Genomic DNA, 18775 nt, shown 5'->3' with positions numbered 1-18775 from the left:
TTTTTAGCAAGCATATTTCTTACTAAGCAGTGAGGGCAAATTCTTCTTTTTCTTTTTGTTTTGTAATTTTGAATTAGGACATCCTCAGCTACTGCACTAAACACAAGCTCACTTACTGTCATCACTTAAGACAGGAAGAGTTTGGTTAAATTAAAGGGCAAAATACCAGGTCTAAAGTCATTAAAAACAGAGTCTCTTTAGATTTCTGGGTGAGCTGTGCCTCTTTGTCAGTGGAACCCTTTTTCTTCCACTCTACGTTCCACTGGATAACATAGACATTTGGGGTTTATCTGTATACACAGGGAAACTCCCCTGGTTCATTCTCAGTGTATTATTCCACTTTTTTATTTAATGTTTACTGGAAGATGTTCTGGAAATAAAACGACACATACATTTCCTTAAGTAACAGAGTTCTTTACCATAATAAATGTGCAGTGCTTCTTTATGCAAACTTAGAAAAGCTTATTGCTTTTTGAGATAATAAAAATTACTGATCAGTGATTGAGTCATTTGGAGTTGAAACTGGCTGATTTAGATCAGCAGCTGATTACTTGAACCATCACCAATTATTTTTAAAATGTATATTATTACAAATATGAACTGTGGTGGTGGAGACTTAATGGCTTTGGGCATTATTTAAATCTTTTAAGTCAATTTGTGCCATTAATCAGCATGTTACAGCAAAATTTGGCTATAGTCCTTGCTGATAAAAATGATACTACCAGTTATAAAATCTGGGTAAAAGATTTACATACTCTAATTCTATTGCTATGACTTTGATAATAAGGTTTAGAATAGTTTTCCTATTTGTAGTGAATTAGGACACTTACCTTAAAATTATTAAGGGTTAGGATGATTTTTGTATTTTAAGCAAGTTATTTCTGTTGGTTTCAACATGTAGTTAAGATATTGTGTGAGGTATTCCACTTGATGTGGCAATTAAAATAGTAACTTTGGTTTGTCTTGCAGATCTGTGTGCACATAAAAATGAGCAAAAAAGTACGACTTTTCAGTTTCATGTTTTTTCTGGGATTTGCTCGTATCATGGTGCTAATGAAAGGTATAAACAACCATAGTTACTACTATTGCTTGTGAAATCAAAATGTTTTTTTCTTTGTTATTACAGGATGAAATAGAGACTCTTCAAAATGAAAATGATGAGCTGAGAAACAAAAACTTAAACTTGGAGTTACAATTGAAATCAGTTCTTTACCCTGCAAACCAGCCATTATCAAATAAAAGTGAGAATGCTGAGCAGAAGAGAGAGGATAAAACTGTTGATCCCGGCTTTTTGGAGGAGTGGACAAGTAAACTCAAAGCTGCTAGTGATCTTTATGAGAAAGTGAAAACTGATATGGAAAAGCTGAAAGAGGTAATAATAATAATAATAATAAGCCAAATGTATCTCTAGATTAAAAGGCTTTGGAATACTGTTGTGTTCAGCACAGTTAGGGTTTTTTTAGCAGCTTGTTAATTAAACACTGTGTTTTTAAAACTGCTATGGATCTGTAGAATATTTATTTATACAATCAAATGAGATTATCATTGAATTAGAGAAGTCTTCCAGGAGGGGAGACCACTTTAGTTAAGTAGCAAGAAAAATAAATTTAACTTTCCACAAGAGGAAAATTAATTTTTTAGTAGAGATTTTTATAAACTGACCACAATATCACCTAAATAAAACAGACATATTGTTATTATGATATACAGCACTGTACAAGGATATTTCTGACATGATATCAAGCTAATGTGAAGAAGATTAAAGTTAATTTACCACAAGCCGTTAACCACTGATTGCCATTAATGATACCTATAAGAATTATAAATTAAAGCTGAAACTCTGTATTAAAGAAAAATGTAAGTAAATTAACTTGGTTAGAATGACTGGATTATATGCTGTATAAGCTTGAATTCAGAATGTATTGGGTATACGCTAATTTTAGCACCACACATTTGTAAAACTGATTTGACGTATTTGGTTTTCAGATCTCTTTTACTTTGGTTCTTTTAAAAATGTTGTTTTTCCTATTTCATTCCTAACATCAGTAATTATTTAAAACTAGCTTAGGTATACATCTGTTGAAATGTTAAAGATTTTATTAAGAACATAAAGAGAGAGTTCATATTAAAAAAAACTTTTGTTTTTGTATCATTAACTTGCATAAAGGGAATATTGCACCAATTCACATCTTCAACCAGTGGAGTGTGACATATTTCATTCTTATTTTGTAACCTTAAAATATAAAAACATAATCTGTTTTAATATGTTACAATCTGCAAAGTCCTTTTGAATATAGGATGTTTAAAAGAGGAGAAAGAATATACATACGAGAGGCCTAGTTAATAGGGACTACATGTTAGACTTACTCTTAAGCCACGGAGTCCTTTGCATTAATCGGTCAGTAGCAACTAAGTCATTAAATGTATATGTAACTCCAGAACATTGTAACGTTGTAAAAGTTTAATATAAGAAACATTTTGAATCATTAATTAATGACTGATATTTTTCTTTTTCTGAGCAAAGTTTTATTGGAAAAATAGACAATGGAATAATGAAACAACAAATGCATGAAAGAAACATCCCTGATACATATATCAATAGATAGACAAGTCCCCAGAAAGATATTGGGTTTTTTACAGAAGCTCTGTATACAGTACATATAATATAAAGAGTGTCCTGAATGTGTCCCATAACTGAGCCTGCCCTTTTAATTGTTTGTTAATTCAGTGGGCTTCTCTTGAAGTGATGTTACCAGCCCAGTACACAACACCACAGAATAGAAAACTGCATTTTGCCCATACTAGCACAGCATTATAAATAGTTAATGGTTGAAGTGATTGTCACATTGCATGTGTTTGTCGTTAGTTCTTTTTGTTTAATATTGCTCATATTTTGATCCAGGACTGCTTTATAAAGAATTTCTTTTTGGTTTTTTGGAATAAGCATATATTTACAAAACGTGATTCAGCTACTAAAGACATTAGAAAGATAGTTGACATCAGTGGTTACTTCTTTATACATATACCAGTCTGTTTATATTTCTCAGTTCACTTATTGTCAGTGTTTGTTTGTTGTAAATAAGGAGGAAGAAGTTGTGATCAGTAGAGTTTTTGGATGATTTACCTATGAATTTATTGATTTGTAGCAGAAGTCAGAAAGGTGATTGATTTTTTTGGGTAGTTTACATATTGACACATGATGTTCAGAGGTTATTTGTTTAGCATGAAATTGTTTAAGTCCACCTCAGTGAACTTTGGTGTACAATGAAACCTGTTATTTCAATAATATAATTTCCGTTGTATTAGCAGTGTTTTCCTTAGAATAAATGTACATAATTGTAACATATTTCTGGAAATTCACCAAGCAAATAAAATGGTCTGATGATGTAAGCAGGTAGCAGTTTTATATTAACAGAGCCTTATACCACCATGTGTTGCAGTAAAGATAGGATCCAGGGCTGTCATATTTACCTGTTGCATACCTACTACCATTCATTCTCATAGGGTTTGCCTAAGGATTGATTGGCGTCACTGATTGTCTAATAAAACGGTGTTTGCATCTGTAAAAGTCATGATGCAGAGTTTTCTGGAAAAAATTGCACTTTTCCTGATAGTATACTAAGAAAAAGAATGTAGTGTATGAAAGGCATGCGTAAAAATACAGACTTTTCTGATTAATCGTTACTTTTCACTTAACCAATTAAATAGCGACTCTTAAAGTCTAAAGATTGATATTGTGAATCTCTATACTGCTGCATTACTATATGTACATTTTTGCTGATCTTTGTCTTTGGCATCTGATCCATTTTCTGTTGCTAATGCTTCTATTAATGCTTTCTACAGAAAAAACACTTTACTACCTCACATAAAAAGGTGTGTCCAACTCATATAAAATCTGCTCCAGCATTTAAATCCAGATATGTGAATTTGCTACAGATTCAAATAGTGCGTCGGTAAAGAACTGGATAAACGCAAAGCTATATGTAAGCTGTGCAACTCGGAAGTATTCTTGTAACACAGCAAAGTTGGAACATTATTTATCCTGCTGGCACATAAAAACGTAGCCTGAACAATCTACACTGAAGATGGCTTTTAGCTTTAGGCTTCCATTTAATTTGCCTCATGCTCAAGAAATAACCGAATTTATAGCAGTTTTCTTTACTTGTAAATATATGAGACCATACAGTGTTGAAAATGAGGGCTTTTGACAAATGATATGAGTTTTGTAGCCACTGTATGCTATACCAACCAGAAAGCAAATTAGTTAAGTTATTGTACCTAGGCTTTATGAAGATCTTAAGCAAATCGTCACCATGTTTCTCAGGTCAGCAGAGAGTGTACCCCTAACTTGGGTCAGCTAGACATGCATGGTAGCAGATTCCTATGTGACAGTTGCATGTAACTACATAAAAAATTGCTGCGCACCTGTGGCGAATGTGTTGCAGACATGAGTGCTAAATGTTAGTCACACCGAGAACAACTTCACTGTCTATATGTAGAGTTGCTGAGATGACTGCCTGTTGTTCAAAAAACCTTACTGTTATTTCCAATGTGCTGTTCCATTGCATGACCGCATTACTCGCAAGGATGTGTGATGGCAAGTCCAATAAACGTTTCTCTTTAAAGCACATGGCTAGCTGTTCAACGGTGGAAAAAGACTGCAACGTGCCTCCCCGGCTGAACAAACGGGCATTTGTTTAAATTTAAAATGCAGACTGCAATTCCAAAGTGAACATGTCGGCAAAGCATCCGACATGAAGTAGCTCCATAAGCAGTACTGCACAGGTCATATTAGCGACATTGTCTGTCACGATGGTTGGTTCTGTCTTTTATGTTCCATTCATCCAGCGTTTCTATCAACAAGCATTAGCTCTAGATCCTTGTTTTAAAAGGGTTCCTTTTTATCTGAGGAGGAACTTTGAGGACACATCTTTGAGACTGATTAATGCAGCTTAAGATTTTTGTAACTTGCAGAATTATAGAAAGACACAAGTCTTCCTGCTGTATCTTTTAATTTTGACTAATTCAAGATTATTTTAAATATCCAGCAGGGGAATACATTTGGCTAACAGTTTAGTTGAAGGGTTTCTACATGGCAATTCATAACACGTGAATGGGTTACTGAATAAAAGTTTATTATTTAAGAAGCAATATTTGGTATTTTTTAATATTGTTCACAAAACATTGTACCTGTTTTATAAAGTACAAACCGGATTCCAAAAAAGTTGGGACACTAAACAAATTGTGAATAAAAACTGAATGCAATGACGTGGAGATGGCAAATGTCAATATTTTATTTGTAATAGAACGTAGATGACAGATCAAACGTTTAATTCGAGTAAATGTATCATTTTAAAGGAAAAATATGTTGATTCAAAATTTCACGGTTGATTCAAAATTTCACGGTGTCAACAAATCCCAAAAAACCACAAACAGGAATGCTACTGTAAAGGAAATCACAGAATGGGCTCAGGAATACTTCCAGAAACCATTGTCAGTGAACACAATCCACCGTGCCATCCGCCGTTGCCAGCTGAAACTCTACAATGCAAAGAAGAAGCCATTTCTAAGCAAGATCCACAAGCTCAGGCGTTGTCAAAAATATATTCAGGTTCTAGAGCAACATATGCTCCCATCCAGACATCATCTCTTTCAGGGAAGACCCTGCATTTTTCAACAAGATAATGCCAGACCACATTCTGCATCAATCACAACATCATGGCTGCGTAGGAGAAGGATCCAGGTACTGAAATGGCCAGTCTGCAGTCCAGATCTTTCACCTATAGAGAACATTTGGCGCATCATACAGAGGAAGGTGCGACAAAGAAGGCCCAAGACGATTGAACAGTTAGAGGCCTGTATTAGACAAGAATGGGAGAGCATTCCTATTTCTAAACTTGAGAAACTGGTCTCCTCGGTCCCCAGACGTCTGTTGAGTGTTGTAAGAAGAAGGGGAGATGCCACACAGTGGTGAAAATGGCCTTGTCCCAACTTTTTTGGGATTTGTTGACACCATGAAATTCTGAATCAACATATTTTTCCCTTAAAATGATACATTTTCTCAGTTTAAACTTTTGTTCCGTGATTTATGTTCTATTCTGAATAAAATATTAGAAGTTGGCACCTCCACATCATTGCATTCAGTTTTTATTCACGATTTGTATAGTGTCCCAACTTTTTTAGAATCTGGTTTGTAGATGCCTTTACATTGTATTAAAACAAGGAGACCCCCCTCTCTGAAATATATGTGGACTCTAATGTGGCAATGTTAAATTATGGTGAAGTTTGAATCGGGGCAGTGCTGTGAATTTTTTTTTTTTTTTTTAAAACCGTGATATTCATGTTCTCAACGCATGGTTAAGTAATTTATATTTAAAAAAAAAAAAAAAAAAAACCTTAAAATATTTCAGTGCACGCAAATTCAATCAAGATAAAATTTATATTAATTTGAATCGAAACTGAATTGAATTGGGACACCAGTGCTTATACCCAGCCCTAGTGGATGGCCTATTTCCCCCTCAGTCCTAAATACACTTGACCGCATATACTCCATTTATGTGATTTGTATGTGTTGCTTGGATTGTAGGACTCCTGTCTTTTTACAGCTTAATCGGAGCATTCTGTATACAGTGCAAGGTCCACAACAGTCGGAACAAGTGACTGTTTTTAATTCAACCAGATTGAAGTTCAAGTTTGACATGTGCACAGAATACAGCGAAATTTTCACTTCCATAATTTAGCTGTAAGCACTATCTGAATTACAGAGAAAGAGATGGGTGATAAAGATTCCACAAAGCAATAAAGCAACAATAGAATCTGTGACTCCAACACATACTCCAAAAAATCATTCTCTGAATTTAGATTTTTATCTCATGAAGAAATATTACTCAAGACAAAAGGCTCAGATGGCAATACTTTAGAAAAAAGGCAGACAAACGGAAATACTGTCAGTCACCAAGAACTGTACTGATATTCAGAGAAATTTAAAAATGATTTGTTGTTTTACTGATACTGCCAAAATTACCACTGTTAAGAAAGACAAATCTGTCTTTGCCCAGGATCTCAATTGATTTCTGTAGCAGTGTCATGTTACTAATAACAAAGTAAAACAAATTTTTGTAAAATTGTAGTTAATAGAGTAGCAATAAAATTTTTGTATTTTTGTGTGTATTTTTGCATTATTTTCAGTACCAGTAACGGCGCACTGCACGAATACACTTGACTTGAGCATTCATAGTTTTCATACTGTTTCTCTGTACGTTTGCCATTCGTTTGCTCAGAGGTTGATGCGCTTGCTGCTTCCTGAGCAGCTCTTTTTTTCTCCGCCCTAGCGGCCCATTTCTTCTGTTCTTTTGTCTGCATCTTTTTGAGTTAATTAACTCAGTGTTTGTGTTGCAATTACTTAGTATATTTTCCTTACCTTTTTACTTAAGCTGGCACTTAAGTCTTCAATCTGCCTCAAGAATGATTTAAGATATGAAGAGGTAGGTAATGAAAATGGCCCCCATACACTTGCTCTGCCACATGGCTGCCCTGCTGGCTGCTGCCGAGAGTTGATTGTACAGTAAAATTAAAATAAAAAGAAGGAAAAACCTTGGAGGTCAATTATCACCGCGACAGCAGATAGTAGAGGTCACGTAGTATATGTGTACCAAATTTCAGGTCAATGGTTAAAACGGCTTGCGAGCTACAGGTGATTTAAAATCCTGGACAGACAAACGGACAGCCACGGGAATGTATTATATAAGAAGATTATTACAACTTAAAACAATCTTATTGAAGTATTTTTATTAAGCAAAATATTATCAAATGGTTATTAAAACAGTTTGTTTGATCTCCAACACATGGTTAAGAAATAGCCTTTGCAAATAACAGGATTAAACTAATTGGAGTCTTGATGTAACACTTTAAGGGAAAAGAGTAACAAGATACAGATGAATAATTTATAGTTCTTTAAGAAATGTCTTTTTAATTGTTGAGATGCAAGTTGATCCATGTCCAGTGCTGGAAATGTTGCATGTAAGTTAAGTGATATACATATTTGTCTTTGTGTATGCATATGGTATTTATGTTTGTGTGTGTATGTGTATGTACAGTTAGGTCCATAAATATTTGGACCAGGATAATTTTGGTTCTGTACATTACCACAATTTTAAATGAAACAACTCAGATGCAGTTGAAGTGCACACTTTCGGCTTTATTTCAGTGGGTTGAACAAAACAATTGCATAAAAATGTGAGGCAACTAAAACATTTTTTTAACACAATCCCTTTATTTCAGGGGCTCAAAAGTAATTGGACAAATTAAATAACTGGAAATAAAATGTTCATTTCTAATACTTGGTTTAAAACCCTTTGCTGGCAATGACAGCCTGAAGTCTTGAACTCATGGACATCACTAGATGGGTTTCCTCCTTTTTAATGCTCTGCCAGGCCTTTGCTGCAGCGGCTTTCAGTTGCTGTTTGTTTGTGGACCTTTCTGTCCCAAGTTTAGTCTTCAACAAGTGAAATGCATGCTCAATTTGGTTAAGATCAGGTGACTGACTTGGCCATTCAAGAATTCTCCACTTCTTTGCTTTAATAAACTCCTGTGTTGCTTTGGCTGTATGTTTTGGGTCATTGTCCATCTGTATCATGAAACGCTGCCCAATCAATTTGACTGCATTTAGCTGGATTTGAGCAGACGGTATGTCTCTGAACACCTCAGAATTAATTCGGCTGCTTCCGTCCTGTGTCACATCATCAATAAACACTAGTGTCCCGGTGCCATTGGCAGCCATGCACACCCAAGCCATCACACTGCCTCAACTGTGTTTTTCAGATGATGTGGTATGCTTTGGATAATGAGCTGTTCCACGCCTTCTCCATACTTTTTTCTTGCCATCATTCTGGTAGAGGTTGATCTTGGTTTCATCTATCCAAAGAATGTTTTTCCAGAACTATGCTGGCTTTTTTAGATGTTCTTTAGCAAAGTCCAATCTAACTTTTCTATTCTTGAGGCTTATGAGTGGCTTGCACCTTGCAGTACACCCTCTGTATTTACTTTCATGCAGTCTTCTCTTTATGGTAGACTTGGATATCGATGTGCCTACCTCCCTGGAGAGTGTTGTTCACTTGGTTGGCTGTTGTGAAGGGGTTTCTCTTCACCATGGAAATGATTCTGCGACCATCCACCACTGTTGTCTTCCGTGGATGTGCAGGTCTTTTTGCGTTGCTGAGTTCACCAGTGCTTGCGTTCTTTCTCAGGATGTACCAAACTGTAGATTTTGCCACTCGTAATATTGTAGCAGTTTCTCGGATGTGTTTTTTTTGTTTTCGCAGTTTAAAGATGACTTCTTTCACCTGCATGGAGAGCTTCATTGACCGCATGTTGTCTGTTCACAGCAAAATCTTCCACATGCAAGCACCACACCTCAAATCAGGCCTTTTATCTGCTTAATTAATAATGACATAACGACGGACTTGCCCACACCTGCTCATGAAATAGGCTTTGAGTCAATTGTCCAATCTCTTTTGAGCCCCTGAAATGAAGGGATTGTGTTAAAAAATGCTTTAGTTGCCTCACATTTTTATGCAATTGTTTTGTTCACCCCACTGAATTAAAGCTGAAAGTCTGCACTTCAACTGCATCTGAGTTGTTTCATTTAAAATTCATTGTGGTAATGTACAGAACCAAAATTAGAAAAAAGTTGTCTTTTATGGACCTAAGTGTATATGCTATATATTATATGTGACATATTCAGGTATTTCAGTGCTACAAACTCCACTCTATTTATTATTCTTACCTGGAAACTCTAAGTAGGTCTTATATACTGTAAGTTTTGTGGGCATACCTATGTAATTCATGCAGTTAAAACTGGTGCCCTTGCTGAGTTGGTTCTAGCCCTGTACTCAGTGTTCCTGGGATAGGCTTCAAATCCCCATGAACCTTCTTCTGTTTGATGGAGTTGGAATAATAGAAAGGACAGGTTTGCACAGTGCATGAATGACTTAAACAGCATCTTCAAGTTGTACATAGATATTAAAACTTCTACCCAATGAAGACATTCACATTTTTGTATAATAGTTGATGCTTTGAGCAGTTTTTCAATCTGTACCTTTCCCAATGTCCGTTTTTAAACATTTTTTATATTAAATATTTTGTGTTTATATTTATATACATGTGAAAGTTGAATTGCAGCAGTCAGTACAGACGTTTTTTCTTTAGGCTAATAAGAATCTGAGAGCACAGAACATTGACTTGGTAAGAGAGAATCTACGCTTGAAAGCAGAAGTTGAGAACAGATCTCCACAAAAGTATGTGTGATTTTTTTTTTTTAATATATATAATATATTTATCATATTTAAAAAATAGTTATTCCTTTTTAATGAAAAATGATTCTTTTTTAATGCATTAAATATTGTGAAAATCAGCTTATTTTACATTTCACCTAAAACAAAGAAACTTTATGATTCGGTTTAATTTTATCTTATTATTTGATAACCTTCCCCTTCTAAGGAAGGGACCATGTTCAATCCATGATGTTGTGTGTTAAATACTTGTCAAGTAGTTCCAATCAGATTTAACAATTAAGATATATCCTATGGGTGTTCTGTGATATGCCTTTAACTATGTGGGCATCAAAGATGTGCATGGCATTGTTTTGCATGGTATGGTCTAATCCAATACAAAGTACACTCCTAATGAACATCTAAATCACATCTAATTTAGACTTGCCAATTAATCTACCCTTCGTGTCTTGAATGTGTCATTAAAATAGAGTGACCAGAGAAAGCCTATATGGATGTAGGTGATGTTCAAGTTCTACAAAGATGGTGACAGTGATGGAATTTGAACCAACTGTCCTAGAAGTATGAATAAGTAGTGTTAACCACTGTGCCTTTCTACTGCACAATATTTTAATGTGTAGTTTTTTGTTTTTTTTTATACAACTGCATGTTTACATATTCTGCATATCCTGTAGATCAGTTTTATCAACTATATAAAATGGTAAAATTGATTAGATACTTCCTTCCTCTCTTGGAAAAGATCTTCTGTATTTTGTAAGAGGTCATAGATAGACATTCAAGACCTCAGTAGTGGAGACAACTGCTTGGAGCTTTGACTGAAAGATCAAAAGATCGTTTATGCCATTCGTGATGGCCTCTACAAAGTCCATTTGGTAGACACCAGTGCTAAGGAAGAGGCCTTCACTATTACATTAACAGGAAAGTCGCCAGATTTTTCCAAGAGGTCCTGCGCACGCATCTGCTGCAGTGACTTAAGCAAAGCTATAAAGAGTGTCTGTGTGGGTAAGTTGGTGTGGCAATGGAGAATGACTTTTCAGTGCCTGTACGACTTTCTGGCAAACCATTTGACAACATAGGTAAGGTAGGTGGGATGTCACCCAGTCTTTTCTCAGCAAAGATAGGGAAAAGTCTAATTTGGGAAGATGTATGTTACATACAAAATCATCAGAATGAGACAAAGCCAAAAACACTGTTTGTGTCTGCCTGTTGTGGCAAAGGTTGCTAATCAAAAACTCTGTATTGGCAGAACCAAAGTGGTAAAAGAAGTCATACTAGAAATACTGAAAGGACTTGGTGTTGTGGAGATGTTCTGGCTAAGAAAGGATATGCTAGGGTACTAAACTGAAACTCTCTCTTAGTTCAACTTCAGATTCAGGAGAAGCAGTGCAGCTTCAGTACTGGTCTTGGACAGTGAATCAGTTCTTTGCCATACAAAATATGGCCATGAACAGAAAGAACGACTTTGCAAATATATTAACCCAAAAGTGACATGGTCTCACTTTCACTTTATGAATATTCATACTTTTTTGACTGGTGGTGGGAGTTGGGGAGTTCTTCTCCAACTCCACTATATACACCTACTGTATCTGGTTGTACATTATAGATTTAAAGTATTGAACCAATGTAGAAAGTAATTTATGGTAGAAATACTTTTTTTGTGGTTCTAGTGTGTGTTAACCCATTTAATGGGGAGCCAAAAACAACACTGAATGGGGAGACCGTCTATAGAAATGCATAATAAAAAAAGATTTTTCCCTCCTCGGGGAATGCGATCCTTCAGATGTGTTCTCTGCATGGTTCTGCTGTCTAGTGTGATTTATATATAATTTTTTTTTTTTTTTTTTAAAACTCTGTGGTCATAGTGGCAGAGGTACAGACATTTTTTACTTGCGTGAAAGTTTTATGGTAGTTACGAGACCAAAGAACCTGTAATGGTACTTTTTCTTTCACTTGCCCTCAGTCACATTTTTAAGAGATAAGGATTTAGTTTTAGCATTTATTTTTAGTGAACAATCGTCTTTCCTTCAGCAGTATACCTTCGCAGTTTTTATCATGTGCAAAGTTATAAGCGTGTTTTGAACATTTGAAATTTCTTTGATTACTGCTCTTATTTTGTGAGTGGTAATTCGGTTAGTAGTTTTGTCTGTGTTTTGATGCTTTATAAGTTTCATTTTTGAGATTTGTCCCTTTTTGTGTAGCAGTTAGATGTGTGTTACACATTATTTGATAATGAAGCATATAATGACGCTGGACCAGTTTCTCCAAAGATGTATAAAATCAAGCCTTTCTTCGACCACTGCAATCGAAAATTCTCTGGAAGTTACATTCCCGAGGGAGATCTTTCAATCGATGAACATTCACTGCTATGGAAAGGCCATCTAGGGTGGAAGGTATACCTGTATGTTCCAAAAAAAGATCACGTTTTTGGGTTGGAATCCTGTATAAACTTTGTGAGGCAATAAATGTGGGTATGTGTGGAATATGAAGATGTACACAGGGAAAAGATAAAGAACTTGTAAACGATGTAGGAGGGGTTGATGTACCGTTGCGGATTGTGCTAACACTTGCGGAGAAACTACTGAATCAAGGTTATCTGATAGGACTAATCAATTACTACAGCAGTCCCGAGCTGTATGAATTTTTGAATTCAATGGAAATTTATGCAGTAGGAAGAGTGAGATCAAACAAAGGACCTGAACAATTTCTGTGACGACAAAACAATTGGAATCGGGAGAAGTTGCTGCTGCATTCAGAAATAAGTCGATGGCTTTGAATTGGAAGGATAAGAGAGATGTTCGCATGCTGAGGAAACATCTCATAAGAGATGTGTAGTGTGTTTGTCACACAAGCACAGGAAGGAAACAATATAGTACTGCAGAGACTGCAATATTCCACTCTGCGCTACTCTGTGCTTCTGTGTGTACCACACGCAACTGGAGTACTAAGTGAAAAATGGAAAATTTGTACATAGTGTAAATAAATCTATAAAAAAACCTAGCATAAAATTCGTTTATTGTTGCAAACAAAAATTATTTAAATAAATTTGTACTTTAATTTTTTTTTCTTCCAAGAATTTAACTTGCATCTCAATTAGATAATATTTTAGCAAAATTCAATCATTTCTATCAAGGGATTAAAAAAAAATAGGGAAGTGACTACTGAAAAAGGGCCCCCATTAAAGGGGTTAATCATGTATTCCAGCACTATTTAACCTACAGTGCATTTAAATCATAGTAGTCCTTAGCAGTTCTGACCTTTCAAAGCCCCCTTTGTTGATTTGTTGTATGCATTCCTTTGATCAGTTAAGTCTCAAATACTTAACACCTACAACAGATCTTTCATTTTTATATAATTTTGGATATTGTCAAAAGGAGCATTCCCAACTAGGCTAGTCTTTTATCAATATCTACAATTTTATATATTAGCATGGAGGAAATTCTAAACTCCTGTCAATCAGTTTTACTGTTTTCCCTACCTAGATGATGTTAAGCAATGTTAGAAAAAGGATCTCTGAATTAGTATCTCGGACACTAATTGTAACCATCATTCATAACATGTACTCCTTGTCAATCTGTCCAAAATTCATTGTAATTTAGCCTTAAGTGCTATGTTGCACACATCTTTCAGTATTAAAGTTATCCAAAATACATCAGGGATTGGACCCTAACTTTGTATGACCTTATGTGCTGACTCTGTTAGTCTAGGATGATCCCAAAACATACTATATGTTCTAAGACCCTGTCCACATATACCCAAGTATTTTCTTTTTTTTTATGTGAGTTTTGGCCTTTCGTCCACACACAAACTGCTTTCTAGTTCCCTGAAAACAGACCCTTTGAAAAACTCTGTCCAGGGTGAAGATGTTTTGAAACTCTGTCTTCCCTGTATATACTGGCCATGGAAAAGCATTGACATGAGAAGACATAAGGCACATCCTTGGTGGAGTCTAGCACCATCATTCAATGTACTGACCTAATGCAAACACAACTCTTAATCTGTAAGTATAGGAAATAAATTGCACACAGCAGCAGTCCCAGAACACTTTACTCTTTCCCAAAATATTACAGGGTCCATGGTTGTTCATAAGCTTTTTAAAACTCCACATAGAATTTATAGATGGGATTAGCAATTTCTGGAATATCTGTGGAATTGCCATGAGCTGGACTACTATTCCACAGTTATGATGGAATGTGTATTGTGCCTTCTGGGTCTAAGTTTCTACTATCATGGAGTGTCCATTCCTGTACCCCAGTGTAGGCTTTATCAGGGAAACTGCAGAGAGTGATTTGTTGGTAATTGTAACACTTATCCTGGTCTTCATTTATTAAATAGGAAACCACCATACCAGTCTGCCACTCTCAAGAGACTGCTCCTCTTTACACAAATAATCGATAGGTGTGTTAGCCAGAACATTTCACAATATTAAGTGTTTTCAGCATCTCGCATCATACCTTATGCACTTGTGCAGCATTGCACCTACCAAGCTTTTTAACAATCCCAAAGACCTTGTCCACAGAGTTGGACTCGAGCCCAATGCATGTGTATGGAAATGTCTCCTTCAATGTATATCCACCAGGGTTAGAAGTTCTTGAAAATGTTCCTTCCACCTAAATAATATCCCTATGTTTAGCTCATCCTTTCAAACACACTTGCTGAGAACAACTTGAACGACATCCTTCCTACCCTTCCTGAGTTGTCTTGTGGATGACCTGAATCTCTTTGAGACTGTCTAAAAATCATTTTCTAAGGCATTGGCAAACTCTGTATTAGAATTGTGGTAGCTAGTGCTTTTTGGTCAGGAAAAACTTAAATTAACATTGGAAGGTAGGCCCCTTTAATTTGAGCCTTACCACTGACACATTAGGGTTGCTGCCATGATAGGTTCTCATCTTACCTCTTGTGTTGTTATGAACAGTCCATAACTAGATCAGAAATCCAATTACAATTCACTACTCTGGTTCACTGCATTTATTCCTTTTTGAAATTTATGGACTCATTCCTAACAAACTGTGTTAACTTTATTAATATCATTGTGGATTTATTTCAGCCCCCATTGTGTTTTTCCCCCCTTATACTTTTGGCGTGTCCTTGTGGTTTTTTTTTTTTTTTTTTTTTTTAATATGATAATCTTGACAAAATTCATATTGCATTAATTTATGTTAGCTTGCAAAGCAGCGTTCTATAAGAAATACTGTCTTGCCTTGTAACAGAAAAAATGTTATTTCAACCACTTCCTGTACTGGCAATAAATGTTTTTGTAAGTATTCTCCCACTAACAAGGTAATCATATAATTGACTTTAGGGCACCTAGAATATTTATCGTCAAATACTGTTCTCTTAACCTTGAATTAAGTTTCCTAGTTACAGAAAATTGGTAAAATACATAATATCATCACTCCAACAAAAACACACTTAACATCTTTATTGAAGTGGTTATGAGGAAGGAAAATTTGCTTCTAATTTTTAAGCTGTACAGTTATACTATAGTTAGCTGAATTCTGTTAACAAGAAAAGCAAACCTTACGTGACATATTAATTCTGTTCTGTGCATTTATCTTTTTTCCCCAGAATGCTCTAAGTAAGTAATTAATTTGGTGGTAGTTAACTTCCACTCTTTTGTCTCCTGTTAAGCACATAATATTAGAAACCTCTTCAGAAGCACCTTTGTTACATTACACATAACCTTGACCCTGACTATTTCCATCTGCAGTAGAGGAAGGTATTTTTCTTCTTTAAGAAATAATTGTGTTTTTGTTGTGTATTGGCACATCAGACACTACGCTACTTTTATGTTTTAATTTTCAAAAAGGTTTTTTACTTTTTCTGTTTAAAAAAAGTTGATCTAGCAGGTTTTCCAGCTCAAAAGCAATGACACAAACCTATTGTAAATATTTTTCCTTTACTTAAATTATTCATGCTTTATGGCCCCAAGTGTACACTACAAATTTCTAGCTAGGAATTTTACTTTAAGGTCAGCCTTTTAATATCATATAATTAGTGTTTTCTTATATACATATATATTATATACACTGTGTATAATATAACATCAGTGATTATCGTAACAAAACTAGATACTTTTAAATAAATTGTTGAAGCCTGTGGCAACCTGTGTAAAGCCGCATAAGGAGCTGAATTTTACATTACTCTAACTGCATGAACTAATATTCTGTATTAAAATATATGTACTTTTTTGGACATACATGTACATTTCATGAATATCTGTAAAATCTATTAAGTGGTGATTATTTTTAAAGTTATGTGCAGTATTAACATTTTCAAGCAATGTATCATTTTGAAAATAGTTGTATGTGTGTTTACAGTTGTATAATACATAATTTACTTCTTTAGATTTGGCAGGTTTACTGTTGCTGCATTAGAAGCAAAAATTGACCAGTACGAAAGAGATGCCAACCGCCTAAGGAAAGCCCTTGAAAGAAGTGACAAATATATAGAGGAGCTAGAGAATCAGATCTCTCTGACTGGGAAGAAAGTAAATGATACAGACAGCTCTGCAGAGGTGAATAGTCGAAATGATTGTAAAGCAAAAAAAGCAGAAGGCAGTGCTGAGTGCTTTTTATCTTGGAGTAGCCAAAATGAAGGAGAGCAAAGTAGAATTTTAACAATGAGGAAGAGTCTGAGTGAAATGGAGCAACCTTCAGTTAGCAGTCTTGACAGACCGAGCATATTCAGCAATGATTTGGATCTAGACAATGAGTTATTGGAGCCCGAAGGGCTGCTTTTAACCACCGCAACTAAAGGTGTTAATATTGAAATGGAGCACAGCAATAAATGCATCAGAGGAGAGAGTACGCCTGGGAAAAAACATAATAGTACAAATTTTGAACACCTTGTAAATCTCACTCCTTCTTCATCTTTTAGCTGTCTTCGCTTAAGCAGCCCAAGTGAAGAAATTAGACGAAGGCCATTGTCCTACCTACGAAAGCTCAATTTTGACAGTTCTGGTTGTAGTCAAATAACTGAAGAAAGAAAGCAAGCAGTGGATAAATGTAATCAGGACAGCTATGCTGCCAGAGAACAGACAGAAGACAGTGGTTTAGATAAGCAAGTCTTTTGGAACTCTTATGATGTTGGTATCACAACTGCAAATTCTGATCAGTCAGCATTACCAGAGCAATTGACAGGTACAGAGTATAAAAATATTCACAGCTCTAATACCACTTTTCAACTCACTTTGGAGTCTGAAGTGATTCGCTTAAGGACCTCAAGTGAGGCTTCCATGGATGCTGCCTATCTTGATAAAATCTCTGAACTGGACACTATGATATCTGAGTCTGAAAACAGCAGGAGCTCTCATTACTCTTTAATGTCAACACGGTCATTCAGTGTCGATTCCACTTTGATACCAGATGCGGCAGGTTGCAGTGAACTTGTGAATGAAGTTGATACAAGACTTGAGACAGAGGTGAGAGCAAAGCAGCATGCTGCTCTGTGTTCTCAAGGTAGTGGTGAAGAGGGTAAACCTGCCACAGCTTCTGACAGCAATTCCAGCACTTCAAATTTAAAGACAGAGTTTTGTTTGTTTGAAAGTCAGGAGTCACAGATTGGCAGTCTTCAGGTAAAACAAGACTCGGATGAACTTTCTTTTGACTTATTATTCACAGACTCTCAGGAATTTCCTGAAAAACTAAAACCAGGATCTTTGGATTCCTCCAGTCCATCTGAAAGTAACTTTGATGAAGCAGAGCCTTCTAAGATCCGTCGCACCACTGTAAAAAAGCAAAGAGAAAGATCAAAAACAAGCATTGTACAGTCAATCAAAAGAAAAACTGGAGGTGGTTTGGACATAGAAAGTCCTTCAAAAACCACTAAATTACTTTAAATAATTTTAGAATAAAATATGAATGTACATTTTTTTTGTTTGGTATATACAATGTATAATTATTTTTTTATCAGGTATCTTGTCTGTAATTGAATAGTAGCATTTTGATTATGCTTGAATGTACATTTTTTACAGAACATTTCAAACATTTTAAAAGGCTCCTTCAGTTTACACTCATGCTATACAAAACAAAACGTTGTTAGAGTAGGAAGTAATGTTTTAAATTTGATGTATAAATAATACAAATGAAACAATGTTGTATATTATTTCTGATTTCATAAACCATGATAGTTTACTTTTTTATATATATTTCAGTAATGGTGTCTCAACTTTCATGGGGTGCATGGAGTGTAATTTTTTTCTCTTAAAGCAACAGGAATGAAAAAATATTGTGTCTAAAACATAAGATACAACATGTGCATATTGTGCACCAATTTTTTTTTTTTTTTTAAATAAAGTGTTTTAGTAATGTTCCTTGTTCTTATTAACCCACATTGTGTCCTCTGTATTCACATTGATATGCACTTTTCAATTGCATTTCTATAAACATTTGTACATAATCAATCAGTGTACAGTATGTCTCTGTAAAGATTACTCCAGCAAGGTGCAAAGGAAATCAAATTGAGCAGAGGTGATTTAAAAGCAT

At 35.3% G+C, this 18775-nt stretch overlaps 1 protein-coding gene across 1 annotated transcript in view; it reads left to right on the top strand.

Annotated features, from left to right (window-relative positions):
• Positions 1-18775, top strand: part of obi1 (ORC ubiquitin ligase 1) — a 32155-nt gene extending 13380 nt beyond the window's left edge. Inside the window, exons 4-6 of the mRNA XM_039745375.1 lie at positions 1127-1372; positions 10207-10295; positions 16638-18775. Of these exons, the coding sequence (XP_039601309.1) occupies positions 1127-1372; positions 10207-10295; positions 16638-18129 (1827 nt within the window). The 3' untranslated portion in view covers positions 18130-18775. The remainder of the gene's footprint in view (positions 1-1126; positions 1373-10206; positions 10296-16637) is intronic.

Source organism: Polypterus senegalus, chromosome 2 (assembly GCF_016835505.1).
Source record: "Polypterus senegalus isolate Bchr_013 chromosome 2, ASM1683550v1, whole genome shotgun sequence".
NCBI classification, from domain to species: Eukaryota; Metazoa; Chordata; class Cladistia; order Polypteriformes; family Polypteridae; genus Polypterus; species Polypterus senegalus.
The sequence above is the reverse complement of the archived record's forward strand: the minus strand, read 5'-3'. Positions and strand labels throughout refer to the sequence as shown.